The sequence below is a fragment of the Sylvia atricapilla genome, chromosome 6 (genome assembly GCF_009819655.1).
Source record: "Sylvia atricapilla isolate bSylAtr1 chromosome 6, bSylAtr1.pri, whole genome shotgun sequence".
NCBI lineage: Eukaryota > Metazoa > Chordata > Aves > Passeriformes > Sylviidae > Sylvia > Sylvia atricapilla.
In genome coordinates this window covers 56,924,827-56,941,375 of record NC_089145.1, presented here as the reverse complement: position 1 = coordinate 56,941,375, position 16,549 = coordinate 56,924,827, and the positions used below count along the sequence as shown (strand labels likewise).

General features: G+C 41.3%; 1 protein-coding gene across 1 annotated transcript in view; it reads left to right on the top strand.

Moving 5' to 3' along the window:
- The window catches only part of TTLL5 (tubulin tyrosine ligase like 5), a 123,661-nt gene that overhangs the window by 95,939 nt on the left and 11,173 nt on the right, over positions 1-16,549 (top strand). Inside the window, exons 31-32 of the mRNA XM_066322020.1 lie at positions 2,830-3,001; positions 10,151-10,371. Of these exons, the coding sequence (XP_066178117.1) occupies positions 2,830-3,001; positions 10,151-10,371 (393 nt within the window). The remainder of the gene's footprint in view (positions 1-2,829; positions 3,002-10,150; positions 10,372-16,549) is intronic.

Genomic DNA, 16,549 nt, shown 5'->3' with positions numbered 1-16,549 from the left:
GCATCTGTGTATAAGTCTGTTGTCTGTACATGTGAAGAAATGAATATTCAGTCATTAGTGTTCAAGCAATCATCCTGAATTGCAAACAAGCAGGTCTGTGAGTACTGACTCTACAATTCTCATTTCCATTCAGGGTGTGGAGGTTTTTTTCTGGTTATTTTTGGCTTTGCCTAAAACAGTGTACGTTTTTAGAAATTTCGTTTAGGGTATTTATACAGTCTCCCTAAGAAGTGAACTCTTTAATATCCATTAAGGTGTGAGGTCCTCTACAGCTGTTTTGCAGCCTTCATGATGGTGCCGAAGCTGTTGTAATTTCCTTAGGCAGAACTAATTACTGCTTCAGGGTGTAAAAGTGTTATCATGTTTTGATAAATGATCCAACAGGCAGAGACTGAGAATAGGAGATGCTCCATGACTCATTCCCGTTAGCATGGCAGATAGACTGAGAGCTGGAGTGTGTCTCTGGCAGCAGTGTCTTCAGTCTCAGATCCTCAGCCTGTTCTGTACCAGGGCAAACATCACCTTAGATGTAATACCAGCACTTGATAACATGTTATGTGAGGACTTACAAAACTGCAGATGAAATATCTCTTTATGAAAGTGACCCCAAGACTGCCAAATGCACTGGCTTTCTGTTGTCAAGTATTGAATGTTTATATTACAGAAGGTTGAAGTTATATTTTGCAACATAATGCATAAATGCAGAATAGTGCATTTACTTTGATTTCTGTCTGTAAGTAAGGAAAACCCCAACAGAAGCATATTCAATCCAGAAGGATTCTGCAGGCCATGAGGATAAAATCTGCTTAGGCAAGCAATAGTGTTTTTTATACAGCATCTAGAAAAAAAACTAAGTGTTGTTTTGTTGTGTCATGTGAGAGGAGGTATTGGAACCACAGGGAGTTGTGTACAAAATTGTGCTGCAAAAAAAAATCTTAGCCAAAGTTTTGTGGTTTGTTTGGGATTTTTAAATTTAGTTTTTCCTAAAGGTTTAATAATGTAGTTTCAACAGAGCTTTCCTGGGTAATTTACGACAAGTTTACCTGGGCAATATTATGTCCAGTATATTGGTTGAAACTCAAAAAGTGAATTAAAGCAAGTTAGAAACCCAATGAAAGAATTTGAGAATTCATTGAAAAGGCAGCAATCTTGGTGCATTTTTAAAAAGTCAGATTTAAGTATTTGTGAATACTTAACTGTTAATCCTTTGCTCAAAACAAAAGAAATAAGAATCAGGGAGTTGTTACTAAGATGTTGCCATTTAGATAGTGGCCCACACAGTACTACAGACTGCAGTCACTGCACGTTATCTCTGTGGCACACAATCTGGCTATTGGCAGGTCCAGTTTTAGTGGAGTTTTCATTTATATCAGTTTTGTCTCCTCCATTTTGTCTTGGCTGTTACATTTTAAAAATAATCTCTCAATCCTGAGCTTCATAAGCATTCTTTTGGATCAAAGGATGAATTTTATGTATTGCAGGTTCTGAGTTGGAGGTAGGCATGGGAGGAGTTGGAACAGATGTTAGTTTGTAGAATTATTAATATAACTTGAATGTACAGCTTAAAGTGTGCTTGAGTGAGTTTTCTTATTTCTGAATATTTTAAGGGTTTGCAATGACGAAGCTTTTGGGGGAAGGAGCAACACACTCAAGGCAAGCTGTGATATGTTTAAAGAATATATGTTGTAAGTTTTGATAGGTTCCTGAAGCAAAGAGATTGCAGTTAAATCCATTGCCAAAACCATGACTTATACTCCAAATCATGGCATGAAAGACACCAATTAATTTACATCTCAGATATGTGTGATGTAGATAGGAAATATAAGGGAAGTCTTCCCTGGGAATCCAAAGGAAATATTTGGAAGGAGTGGCTGAGAGAAACATGTCAGAGATCAGCAGACACTTGGGAAGCTCAGGCATTGAGGCTTGAAGGTTATATTAGCCAGTGTCAGGATTCAGTGGGTCATACAACATCTGTTATGTCAGCACAGAATGTGTGAATTGCTGGGCCGTGGTAGCCTCTTCAGGACACCTTGTGGTCCTGTCAGTCTGCCACCTGCTCTCTGCAAAGCCCCTCAGCCTCGTGTAGAAGTGTGTTGGTGCTGCCTTCTCGCCAAGGCTAACAAACTTCAAAGCAAGCTGGTGAGCTTCTCTTGGTACTTCTCATGTTGCAGGCCACAGCTGAACTCCTACCATGTAAGCCTGGGCTTCCTGTCTCTTTGCAGGAGGCCTTTTGTCCTCTAAGAAAAACTTGCATTTCTCTGAGGATGAAAGAAATGAGCCTATCTCACTCCCCCAGGCCTTTTGGATTGCAGCTGTATGGAGTCAGTATGTATCCTAGTTCTACCCTCACCCAACCAGTCCTTTATCCTCTCTGGATGTTGTACTGCGTGTCTGTTTCTATTCCATTGTCACTGCAGCATGTATGTGCCTAGTGTAAGCCTTGTGTTACTGTATTAAAGCCTCTACCAATCCAAATAAATAATTATCTCATTAGTAATGGGAATCAGCTTTTTTCCTGCTGCTGTTCTGCCTGTCTTCAATGCTAATCAGCCACAGAAATGTTCCAGTTCAGAGTTTTTATTCTCCTTTCCTTTTTGCTCCTCAAGAGAATGTCTAGGAATGTAGTTCCAGCCTGTATTCAAGAAAGTGCTTAGCAGGAAGCAGTTGGCACGTGGCACCTTCAGCAGGTGTTGTACTTGCTAAGGCCACTTAATACAAATTCATAGCTGGCTGAATATTGAGAGGTTTTTTTGAAGCAGCAATGCCTTATAGGCAGGAGTCCTTATACACAGAATGGTGAAAACATGATGGCTCTTCTTTCCTCAGGACTCCAGAGAATCATCATTTTGCCTTGGAAGGAGAGATGGAGAACAGTGTCTACAAGGCAGCACGGAGTCCTCTGGCACATCCCAGCTATCAGCTTCAGTTTGCTGTGCAGCAACTTCAGCAGCAGAAACTTCAGGCAAGACTGTTGGAGCAAAACCAAGCACGGCAACAGGTAACTAAGAAAACATCCTGTCTGGGATGTAGCAGTGCTGACTGAGTCCTAGATATGCAGAACAAACCCAGAGACAGTACATATGGCAGAGATTTTGTGAAGGAAGTAGCTCTTAAAGTGGGTTGCAACAAACCCAGTATTACCTGCAGTGATTTTGACAGTATGGTTCCAAAGAGCTCCTTCCATTACATTGACATCTCTAAGAGCTGGAGGAAATCTGAAAAACGGCTTGTATTATTGATGTTCTGGATGACTCCTAGATGCCAAAGGTGGACCACTATGTATGAACAGTATTTCCATTCTGCCAGGAGAATCTTTCAAGGTTATAATGACTTAATTGATACACTTGTTACCTTACTTTGTTATTATGGAGAGAAAGATGTATTCTGAGGGATGTCCAAAAGGCTTCCCTACTAAAAGGAAGGAAGCCTTTGGGTGAACAAACTCTCATTCAAAACAGCTTGGTCTCCAAGAGCAAGGAGCTGTTTGTTAGCAGTCTGGTATTTCTGGACTCCCACAAACAGACTTAACACATGGAGGTCTGGACAGCCACTCTCCCTGCTGTGAAGCAGATGATTCATTAGTTAGGGTCCTTGAGAATAGGTTATAGGCAAATTGCCCTCATCCTTTTCTGGGAGCATCTTGAAGGAGAGGTCCTCCTGGTTTTTTGGCTCCTTGCTCTCCTTTCAAGGGTCTTACTTAGCCATGTAGTTTCCATCCTCAACTTCTCTCACCTACAGTCTTCTCACTCCCACTCCATGCAGAAGGTCTTCCTTTCATCTCTGTCTTCTGAGCTCTGGGTGGGTAGATGTGGCTGCTCATGAGCTCAGGAAAGGGCTGTAAACTGGCTTGTGCCTGTGAGGAGGCTGGAGCTGGCCATGGGGCCTGGCTGAGCCCTCTTCTAACTGCTGACATTGAGCTGATGTTATTCTTGGCGTGGGGCAGAGCCATTACTCAGGAGTTTCTGTTAAAATGATTCTTTGTTAAACCTCCTCTCACCCCCACAATGTTCCCTCTCCTTTCTCTCCCTCCCTTCTCCTTCTGAGCCAAGCGTTTTGGAGTTGCTGTATTGAGGCTGTTGCTGTGCTGCAGGACTCAGGCTGCACTGAGTTTGATGTTAAGGAAGAAAAATACTTGCTGAACATAGGGGCCTTCATTTCTGTCATGAATAAAATGTGATCTTAATAAAATGATTGTCTTTTGGATGCTTCCTGTCCAAGGCATTGTATAGAGCCAGCCATCCCTCCTCTTCCAATCACACTTGCATCCTCTGATGCCCATCCTGCCAGTCATGGCACTGCCCTTGTCTTGCCCTGTACCCTCTCTAGCTTTCTGTCACTAACCTGTTCCTTCTGCTAGTTAGCTTCTCAGACTTCAGTCCTTTAACTTGGCCTAAGAACTGCCTTCTTGTTTCTGCTGCTTATTCATTCTCTGACCTACATCTTCCCACTCACACTGCTTTGACTTCTGCACTGCCCTTTCATGCTGACTCTCATTTGTCTTCCCTTTTTAGCTAGAGTTCATGTAGCTTATCCTAGCCTGCATGGCTTTACCACATTTCCTTGTCAGTGTCACCTATGGTACCTATCTCCCACTGCTTGCTGTTTTGTTTCTCTTCCTTCTCGTGTTACAAGATCTACTCCATCCTTTGTTGTCTTGCCTGCTACATTCAAATTTGTCAGTCTCCCCTCAACAAAAGAAATATATCCTCCAAGACTGAAGGCCTATCACTTGAAAGAGTGTCATCTCTCTACTTTGGGGAATGCATGCAGGATGTCTCTGAGACTGTTTTGTCTGATTGTTCGAGTTCTTGTTATGATCAGAAGGCAGACTAGCCATTTGTCAGTAGCTGAAGTACATCTCTAAATTAATACATCTTGAGGTGCACCCTGAGTGTGGTGTGACCATGCAGCATGACTAGATGCCAGCCTTTCCTTCTGTCTCCAGCAAAGGGACTAGTTACATGTATGACTACATGTAGAAGCACCATGATTATTAACACAGTAAATGCTTCTCCTGTACATTAACCAGCTCAGTATGTTGGAGGTGAGATGGATTCACTGGAATGCATGGACTTTTCTAGTCAATTATTTGTGTCATAAGAATCTCTCCATCTACCATGCAGTAGCTCTATCTCATCATGTGTGTTAACATGAAGGCTTGTTGCAGCACCCACTCTTGGTTGAGCACTTTCCAGACATGTAAGAATGATGATGATTTCTCCAGGCATTTAACAATCTGCAGAATATCAAATACTGTGTGGGTGGAGGAAGAGGAATAATAATGAACAGTTTTCCCTCATTGTGTGCAGAAGCTAGTTCACACAGTGTAGTATGGTAGAAATAGACCTTTGATGCCAGAATAGGTACTTGGTTACTTGGACAAAAAGAAAAACACCAAACTGACTGGATGGGACTCTAACAAACAAATAGGTGAAGTGATATGGACCAGGAACAGACACAGTACAGACCTTGAGAAAAGTGAACAAAAATAGAAAGGGGAAGAGTTTGAAAGTAGAGACAAGAAGCTTAAATCTGATATCAGTAAAGTCAAGGAACAAGAGTTACAAAATCAAACCAAAAGACAAAAAAACCCAGGCTTATAGCAGTATTTTTAATGTTTAAAGGAGTCTTCCTGTGACATGTTATGACCTAGATGTTATTATCACTGCTGCAGTTGGCAAGACAGTTAATATACCATCATTGTTTATTCTCTAATTGTTTCCTGTACTGGAAAGATGCCATTCGCTGTCAGGGAGGTTCCTTCTTTGTGTAGCTATGTTCTGTCTGCTTAGCCTAGCATCTACTGGGTTTAAAATTTTATGCCAAACATTTCACATGGGAAAAAAAGCTAAATTAAAACAAGGGAAGTACAATTGTATGGTGGAATGATCCCCGTCAGTCCTGCTCACATCAAAAAGGCTCATGTTAAATAAGACATGAATCATGTTAATGAGTTGTGTGGGCAGTTATGTGATCACATTTCAATCACAAGTTTAAGTAGATTTTATACTGTAGAAGGTTAGGCTAAATTAATCTTAAATTATTCTCCTCTCAATTATTTAAAAATTCAGAGTATGTCCTCTGAAGTATTCCTCATTTTATGAAGTTCAGCAAATTTTTGTCTTTCAATATTTGTGATTCTCTTCTGACATCCTTACCATTTATTTAGATCTAACTGGAAATGCTGAGTACTGTGAATAATATTCCTAGTGTTTCTAGAACTATATTATTGCTGCCTGAGGATACAGGGCATCTTTGAATGCAGCCTTGAACATCATTAAACTGTTTTCTAAACTGTTATATGTGGAGCTGCTGTCAGATTTGCAGTATCTCTTTTCCTTCAGTTTCTTGTTCATTCTTGTTTTGTAGCTTTCTCCCTCAGATTGTTTTCCCACTAAATGTGCTAACTGCCATTTTTCCTATTTGAGTCTTGTGATACTGATGAGTCAAAGTCTCAGCATAAATAAAATACAACCAGAGCAAGCAGTAGTCTGAATGGATTTATAACAGCTGAAATTTTGTCCCTGTGGTTCTGATCCTGTCACTATTATTAGAATTATGGTAACACTCAGATGTATTAACTATCTTTCCAATACAATGGTACAGCCCAATCCTTGCCCCAGAGAGCTAGCAGTACCAAGAGAAAACAGAAGGCACCAAGTCAGCTGAATATAGTATATTTTTTTCTTGCTCTGAAGAATTTATCAAAGAGGACATGGTTCAGGGCCATGAGCCTGTGCTGATTTAAGACCCTAAGATCCTCTTCTTAGTGCAGTTTAACACTGTGGTAGTTAATAGTACATTTTGAGTCTACTCTTTATTGTCACTTTGTGAATTTTCAATTCCACCCATCGTTGTATCCAAACTGATTTAACTAAATGCATTAATATGTGTTCAAAAGAATTTCCACTAAACAATTTATATGACTGGAAAAGGTCTTCCAAGCCTTTTAATTCTCTGTATTTTTGCAATGTTCTCTGAAACACAGTTGCTTTTCTAAAAGTGGTGGGTTGTGTTTTGTTGGGTTTGCTGCCTTTTTTTTTTTTTTTTTTTTCTTCTTCTTCTTAAAACCTCATTATTGTTTATTGCTTATAAACATCTCAGTTTGCAGTGCCAGGGATTTGGAACTAGCTGCACAGATCCTTATGCAATACATGTGTGTGTGTCTGTCTGTCAGTTCTCATACACTGCTGAGTCTCTCATCTTTTTCAGATTTGCTGATCCAATTGAATGTGAATGACTGTGGGATAGAAATCTCACAGCTATGATTCATACAAATTGCATTAAAATCAAGAGCCATATATCTGGGAAGGGGGTTCAGCTACTGTTCCCATTAAGGGAAAGGCTGCAGCATGAGACCACTCCTAATTAGACAGCACAAAATCAACACAAGAGTGCCCAGACCCAAGAAGGGAGGCATAATTTGGGATTTGCTTTATATTAGATACTGTAAGACAGATTCACAGGAAATGAGCTTCATTACCTCCTCTGGTCACACGACAAACATGTTTTTGCTTGCAACATTTGTTCCATTACTGTGCTAGGGATGGGTGTTAGATACAGGGATGGTAGCTGCCAGGAACATTCTTTCTGTTTTTGAAGAGCATTAATATATCTGCTTTTCTTCAAAGTGTTACACTACTACTCTGCTTTCAATCACTACCAGCCCAAACTTAGCTGCTACTAAGACTCTTAGACAGTCATTGTTCTTACTGACAAGGTGTACACCTTGAGAATTTCTAATATAAAAATTACTTTTTTTTTTTTGTACAGGTAAGACTTTGTGTATGGTATTGTAGATATTGAAGCAAGAAGGTACTGCTTCAGTCTGTGATGTAGGGAAAAATACTTTCTCTGTCAGTGCTAACTTTCTTCATGGTCAGGACTGGGTTAATGCTGCTCCTCCTCTCCAGAAAATTGTGTGCAAGAATTAACTCACTAATAATTTACAGAAATTCTAGCTAAAACATTTTATAGCTTTTTTTAGTATTTTTCAGATTTGTTGCCCTAGACACTGGTTAGGGTATCAAATGTCTCCTCAACATCAAGTTAAATCTGCCAGCCTGGGAACTGTAATTTAAACTTTTTCACCTGAGGCAGTGGTAGTTGTAGAGTGCTACCTGCCTCACCCAAGGTTGGTCTCGGCTTCTGCTCTCCCTAGACCCATAATCTTCAGAATCCTGAGTGATAAGGTCTGTCTCCTATGTTTTGGATGTGCTGAAAGCTTCCCAACCCTTCCTTTGTGTGGTCAGGCTCTGCTCTCCCCAGCTGTCCTCTCCACTTGCACAGAAGCTTCTCCTGGTTTCCTGTCTTGTCCCCATGAAGTTCACAGCAGGGCAGAGTACTCTGGCTGAATCTAGAAGCTGTGGTCCTTGTCAGCTTCCGATCTCCCAATCCTTGCCTGGAAGACAGCCAGAATCTCAACACAGTGTGGAGACAAAAGGCGTTTTCAGAAGTCTGTAACCCCCAAGAAAAACATCCATGACCTTTTTTAGGCAGGTTTCAACACAGTTTTTGTTCTAACAGACTTTGTTAGAGCATCCCTGCTTGCTGTTTGTTCAGAGTCATGGACCTCCTTGCCAGTGCATATTAACGCAGGGACAGGGTTATGACTGTATGCATTGTGGACTCCAGGATTTTAGTGATATTAGTAACAAGAAAAAGAATTTACAGGAAAAATGCATGATATCAAAAGACCTTATAGGAGAGATGGATAATATTTCACAGTGAAATGTCACTGCTGAATACGAAGTGGGTGCAGTCACTTGAGGGTCTCCATCCCAACCCTACGATGTGTCAGGCTCTGAGAGGCAGGAGACTAAACCAAGTTCTGTTTTACTTATTTTTTTTCCTGTGGAGAGATGGGGTGTGACTGCTCTTTTCCAGACTTCTGCACTTGTAGTAGCTTCCTTGTTGAGAATCTGGAAGCTGCAATCAAGGTAGAGCTTCGGGGAAGGGAGAGGTTAAGAAGGATTGGGAGCTCAAGGGCATCTTGTCAGTGAGCTCTAGTGAGGAAACAGGCCAGTTTTGGCTCCTGCACTTCCTTCTCTCCCTAGAAGTCTGCCTGTCAGAAACGCCTTCCCACACACCACTGCTATGCCATTTGCCAGAGAATTGCGGGGGAGAGGGGCTTTTCCTGTCTGTGTGCTGAGACTCAGCCAGCTCTCAGACTGTGGTTTTCTCTGGAGCCTGGAGCCCATTTGCTGTGGCTTTGTGTATTTTCCACCCGAGGAGAAACTGAGGACAAACTCAGTGAAGGGCGCTGCTCCCAGGGTCACACTGAGGGCTCAGCTCTTCCCCTTATCTCCTATCCTGACCTCTAGATGCCAAATTACAAGGTTACGGTGTTGCCTCTGCACTGGGAATGACTGACTTCGAGGAAAGACAAAGCAGAACTCCCAGCAGGTTGCTCCTTTCTGAAGAGAGTTTTGCAGTCTGCAGAGCTCCCATGGGGGAAATATTGTCTACTCCCTGCTTTGCTGGGCCATTGCTCAGTTCTCCAGTGTCTCATAACATGTAGATCCTTTTGTTCCCTGTGTCGTATCTCCAACATGCCTACTCTCCCACATGCTATAGGAATAGAAATATTCTCTGTTCCCTGTATTACTGGGGATTTCCTTTTTGTCACTGGTGGACTTAAAGTTCCTTTTTCAGAAGAAGGTACCTTGGAGCTCTTCTGTTATTCCAAGCACCTACACAGTTAGACCAAATAAGTAGCAATGTATGTCCCCATAACCTTCCTCTTTCTTAGAACAGTGTCTCAATCCTACCTCCCACATAAAGAATAATTTAGCAAGATAATGCTGAAAGACAATGTAATGAAATCTTTACTTTGTGGATGGAAGCCCACTGCAAGATTAGGTTGAGGATTGGGCCTCTTGTTTTTTAATCCAGAGTGGTAGAATTCTGTGGCAGTAGAGAGGTTGTCTGCCTTCCTAGAAGCTAGTCCTGGCTTCCAAGGACATAAAATTCACTGACTTAACAACTTAACTCTTTATGTGTGGGACTTTCCCTAGAGCCCTGGGATTGCCTCCACCAGGCAGATACTATCCCTCACAAAAATATCACCCACCTTCATCAGCATTCTTAACAAGGTTCACAGAGGTAATCACCAATTACTATGGTGTTTTTTTCTTTTTTTACCCAGGCTGTTTTTGCCAACTGCTTACAACCCAGCACCAGTCATATATCTATGCCAGCTGGCTCTGATGCCCGCAAGACATCCAGTGCCACTTCTAGTATCCAGAAGGCAGCCAGTTTGCACAAAGTGATGCCATCCCAGAGTACAGCTCCTCAGCTGCTTCCAAAGCCTCCAACAAACCACAGACAGGCAGTGATCAGAAAGGCTCCAGCCCAGAGGATTTCCAAGTAAGTTTTATCTCCTCCATCCACTATAGGGAGTTGGCACTGGTTATCCCTGAAAATGAATATTGGAGAAGAAACTGTCTACATCTGACTCTGACAGATCTTTTTGGCTGTGCTGTCCAGGATAAATCTGAGAATAACCTGAGGTGTACATATTGAAATAAGCATTGCACTGTGTTGCAGCTGTGTGTTTCACAAGGGTATGGAAGGTAACTGTAGCATCATACAAAGGTGAGGACATAGGAACTGTCAAATTGATCCCAGAGTGGGATTCAGCAATGTAAGTACAGGTTGCTAGAGCCATTTTGGATGACCAGGGCTATTCCACCTGACTTCCAGCTGCTCTTCCAGATGAGTACAGGTCTTCTGTAGATCTTGTGTTGTATCTGTCAGTCCCATGCAGATGTCTCAAATAACTTGAGAGCACCATTTATGGTACATCTGCATTTAGGCACTTAAGTCTCTCCCTCTGTCTCATCTTTGATGGGGGCTAGAATCTGGTGGGTGCAAAAAAAAAAATAAATAGCCAAAACAAAGCAATTCAATAACTTTAAGAAGATAATCTGCCCCTGAGCCAAAATTTCCCATAAATTTAACACACTATGTTGGATTTAGGCCTTCAAGCACAAGTGTTTATTTCTTTTGAAATGTTTATATTGTGCCTGATGTAATGATAGCTTTTCTCATTAACTGTAGAAATCCTTCTTTTAACTTTTAGTAAGCTTTTAGTTAAATAATGCTTGCTATTCTAAGGTAAGTGGATGGATTTGACAGTTATCTTTAAAAACAGGTGCTATCTTTAAAAACAAACAAAAATATTCACCATGAGATTTTGCTTACTGATTGTAAGTTTCCTCCCTTTCCATTTCTCGGTGTGTCTTCTCTTTTGTGCATTATGAGAAAATGTGAGCAAGACTTCTGGGTTTTCAGCTTCCAGAACTCTCTGTTTATCTCCTCTTAAATGGCAGAACTGCTTTAGTCTAAATCCTTCATCAGGTTTTTCCCCATATATCCTCAGACTTGTTTCGTCCTGAAAAATGGATTTCATAACTTCCTTCCTGGTACTTACTCTACAGCCAGAAGAGTTGTAAAGCTTTCAGAGCAAGCTCCTGTGAGGTTTCCTAATTCTGTTTTCACTTCCTGTTTAAAGAGAGAAGTTTTAGTTTTAGATCACTGATGAAAGACACCTTATGAAGATGCAGTCACTATGTGTGAATCAAATCTAGAACCACAAGGCATATTTAAGGAACTTGGACAGAACTGCTTTGGGGAAGTTTGTGTATTTGCTGCCTGTACTCTTGCTATCTTAAGAGATAGCACACAGAGTTAATCCCCCAAAAGTATTTAAAAAGAAAACAAGAAGTTAGTCAATTTTGTCAGCTCAGCAAATGCAGATGTGAGCATCAGGTCTGGCAGGTATGCTCTAGTAGCTTTGCTATCTGATTTCTTTCATGTTGGGTGGCTCTTGTTAGTACAGGTGACAGGCTGTGTCAGTGGGTTTCTCTGCTGGGCAGCAGGGATGTGTATTTGAAGATGCCGGTGTGCTGTGCTCACTTCTTGGCAAAGGAAATGTTTATCCTTGTGAGATGGAATTGCAGCTCCTTGGACAGACTTTACTTTGCTGCATTTTTGTGGTTTCTGCTCTGTGACAGGCAGGAGTGTGGGAAAACCGGAAAAAGTTCAGCACCAAAAATGCACAGAAGGGGGAAAAAAAGCAAAAGATTCCTTCAGAATTTCAGAAAACTAATCCAAGTATTGAAGGCTGCAAGGAGCCACTCCGGAAATATTTTCCAAGTTGCCTTTTAGTCTCCAGCACAAGGCTCCAAACCCATTCTTGCCATTCATGGGATCTTGCAGTAACATTTTTTCACTTACATGGAAAACAACAGTGCCTAGCTATATTTCCAGCACACTGAGAGCTGATGGTTTAAAAACTGCAATGTTTCAGACTAATTTAATCCATTCATTGTTGTCAGGAAAAGACCAGATACACATCTACAGAGGGGAGTGAATGGAGAAAAGCCTCTGTTGTCACAGGAATATAGACTAGGGAGGAAAAAGATGTCTTGAGTGCTCCAGGCTGTTTTCTATAGTCCCTGATAATTTGTACAGAGTATTCTTGGACACATTGTATAGTCTCCTTTCAAAAAAGCCCCATGGTAGAAACTCTAGTGTGTGCTATAAAAATCTATTTAAGAATCTAGATAACCTTTTAATCATCTAGTCTCTCCTGATGTTCTATCTGAGTTTTTCCTTTGTTTCAGCCTGTTGTACCTTGTTCCTCCTTCCTGAACCCTGAACATTTTCTCATGTAACTACTTTCCATCTTTTGAATATCCTTTTACTTCTTGGAGTATCCTAATTTAACTTAGACTTGTTGAGGTTTTGTTAACCTCAGATAGTAGTCCTACCTGCCAAGTCCTTAATTGTCTTGAATTTACTGTATTTTCTTCAGTTTGTCGGAGTGCTTGGACTGTGGCACCCAAAATTGTGCTTTTCCAGTGAGACTATCATGTTGTTAGGTCATGATGTGGCAAATATCCGTCTCCTTAACATCTTTTTGGCTGCTTCATTTATCTGTCAGGTCACTCTTGATTTGATGCCTTCTCTCACTCCCTAATATTTCTTGGCCGTTTTTCTGATCTCCTTCCTCAAAGAGGATCTCAGTGCTATGTATTATTTCTGCAAGACTCACTGAAACTTAGTGAAACTAATCCCATTCTGTTGTTAAAGCTCTCATGTCTCTTTCTCCCCACATATATTTCAGTTAGCCAGACCTTATTTCTGTTTGCTCTTGCACTGTCTGGCTTTTGTTTCACATCTTAACAAAGATCATCTTTTTAAAGTTGTTTCTAGAATTTCTCCAGAGACAGGACTGTGATGGCAAAACTAAAATCAGCTTTGTCTCTTTGACCTATCTCCTCCTTGCATGCCTTACCAGTTCTCTCCCAGCCAGCACACATGGCTTCCAGAAAAGGAAGAAACAAGAAGTAGAAAACTCAACTACAAACAGAATGAGATGCTAAAGATGAACATTACTGATTCAGAAACTGTCGAGTAACTTGGATACTTTCCTGGTTGAAACATAAAGGAAAAAAGTAATGTAACAGCCAGACAATTCAGTCTTGTCTTTTCAGTTCCTGGCTTCTCTTGTTTTTGTAAAAGATGGTAGGTTGACTTTATAATGGATTGTGTCCAAAGCAGACTCCTTGCTAGAACTAACAGAGTGGAAAACTGGGGCCCATATTAAGGTGTGGAAAAAGACTAAGTGGGAGAAATGGTTTAGTATGCAGCTCTATGCTGAAACGGAGTGCCATAAAATGGTCTCACAGGGCTCTGTAGTTTTGATTAAATGTGCTCATATCACTGATAGATAGTTTTTGAACAGCTAACAAAACAAGCTCTTTTTTCTTTCCCAGAGTCAGATTGGGTCTTTCCCACTGCTCATGTTGCCACTACTATTGACAGGTCTGTGAGCCATGAAGAGACCTGCTGATATTTTGAGATAGAGATCACAGATACAGTATTTATAAGCTATGGAATGAAGCAGATGTTCCCTGGAAGCAGTGTTTGGTGTATGGAATCTTCACATTACAGATGACAGCATGCAAAGTAGAAAAATACATTAGCTCAGCTGTTCACCAGAGTGAACTGGTGGTAGATGAAAAATATCTCAGCTTTTAGGAATGACTAAGTCATAATAAATACACATTTCTGTGCTATCATTCACATAGTAACTTCTCAGAAACTCTCTCTCTGTGGCAGTGTCAAGAAGAGTAAGGCTTTGAACAACCTGTGAACAGAACTATCAGTCAAAGAAAACGTCTCAGAAAAATTGATCTGTCAATATTAGACCCCTGTATATAAAGAGAGGAAATGCTGGGAAGGGAAAAGGACCAGTGTTGTTCAAGATGTTATCAGAGAGAGGCTAAGAACATCACCAAGTTTACCAGCAGCAGACTGGAACATTACAAGCTGTTGGGGATATTGATCAGCATGAGATAATTTCTTGTACTGAAGATCTCTGTAAATGTCATAACAACTCTATTCAGGAAGCTTTTTGAAATAAATATTCCATTCAAGTCCCACCACCACAGCACAAAAATCTTTCTGCCATGTTCTCTTTTGTTTTACATGGTGCCAGCAGTAGAAGAGCCAAAGCTCTTCTCTATTGTAACTAGTACAGAAATAGGGTAGAGTGGGATCCATTTCACCAGGGTTCAGGAAATCTGTCCCAGAGTGGGGAGGAGCCCTGACTGCAGTTGGACACAGAAGTAGCCAGCTTTTCTAGGATACAGTGGCCAAGCCTAGCAAATGTGCCAAAAGCAGATGATGATCACAGAGCGAGCCCTGTAAAAAACAATGGCTCTGTTTTGTATCCTGTCTTGTCCATGCGTTAAGTGTCTTTAGTGAGCCTGATGCATCACACACATAAACTGAGTGCCCACTGAAGAGAGGACAGGCAGCAGATCACACATCTAACAGTTACTGGAACCCCTTTGACTGTTTTGCTACTGCTCAACTGCAGCACACTCGTTTTTTCAGCTCCCGAGTATCTGGGTTAATCAGGCTGCCTGACCCTTAGACAGTTTTGGCAGTAAAAGCAGTGCATCTGAGAGACATGTCTTGATTTAACACCCTGACACAGCTGGGCTCACTAAACCTGTAGCTTGTAGCCCTTGGATAGCCTCACATCATACACACAGATACACATGCAGGGATACCCTATCCAAGAACAATAAAGAGGAACAAGGCTCCCTGGCTCTGGGTCTTTACATCTGTTGCTGTCCTCTTGTCAAATCTGGGCTTTTTGTGCTGTGAATATAGTAGTGTCAGATCTGTCTGGTTCCACTGGACCTTTAGATGCATCTGTAGCATCCCAGAAATAGGTTGTTAAAACAAAGATGTTCAAAATTCAGTCAAAGAAATACTTCTCTTTCACCTGTGGAACAGAATTTGCAGTCCAAGGCTGGACAGCTTAATGCTAGTCTACTACCTAAATTAAGGAAGCTAGTATCAGTTTCAGGGAGGAGTTAGCTGTAAAGGACATAGAAAAGAGCAATGACAGATATTTAAATGGAGGTGACAGTTGGGACTGGTTTTAGTATTAGTATTGAAGAAGAAATGGAGAGCATAACAATGGATTGCACTGGAGAAGTGGAAGCAAAAACAACACAGACATTAAAAGTAGGAAACTGAGAAAAGGCAGTAGGATTTCAGCCAACCCAAGGAGGAAGAAAGTGGAAAGGGATTACCTCAGTTTAAACAGTGACTATGTTCTGGCACTGAAGCTTCCATCAAGACAGCACAAGAGAGTATGAGGAAGTGAGCTTAGCATGGTGGGAGATCCCAGGAGCAGAGCTGAGAATGAGCTCTCAGTGAGGTGACTTGAAACTGCAAGAATCAAGGTACCCAGCGTTGTGGGTAGGCAGAGAAGAAGGGCAAGTCTGTAGAGATAGTCTCTGAATAATAAGGTAGAAGAGTGACTGTTCCTGGGTTTTGTTGTTGTTGTTGTACTTACTGACATTCTTGATTACTTTTTCAGCTACTGGTCTTGCATTCTGCTTACAGAAGGGTGAGCTGAATTTGGCTGTCAGTTGTGCTGTGTTAACAAAGTGGACAAGCTAATTATCAGCATGGAACCTATGTGTAAAAAACAGAGATCCATCTGGGTTCTCTGCTCTCCGAAGGACCATGCAGTATCAGCACAAAAAACCCCCATAAGTACAGATCCAAAATTCTCTCCAAGAGACAATAAACACAGAAACAGGCACCTCATTTGACAATAGCATTTCCAGTTAAGGCTGACTGAAGTAAGGGGTTGTGGTATGCAAATGTATCTGCATTCCTCTCCCTTCATGTATGGACTCCAATTAATTTCCCTTAATCCAGCTGAAATAAGATTCAGGAGTCCCTCACAGACCTTTTAGCTGTCAGAAACACTTGGCTTACTGGCAACTTGCTGACTTTGAAATATGGAAGCAAAAGGTTTCAGATAAAACCATAGAAACTGTACATGTTTAAACAGTCAATTAAAATCTAAACAGTGAATAACAGTCTGTTAGTTGTCAGGGCGTCCCATGGGGATTGGAGACTATGATGCTCTTCAGGGGAAGAGCTGACAGCAGCTGTAGCACTGAAGAGCTGAAAGAGTGAAGAAGGGCTCTGGCAGAGATGAGTG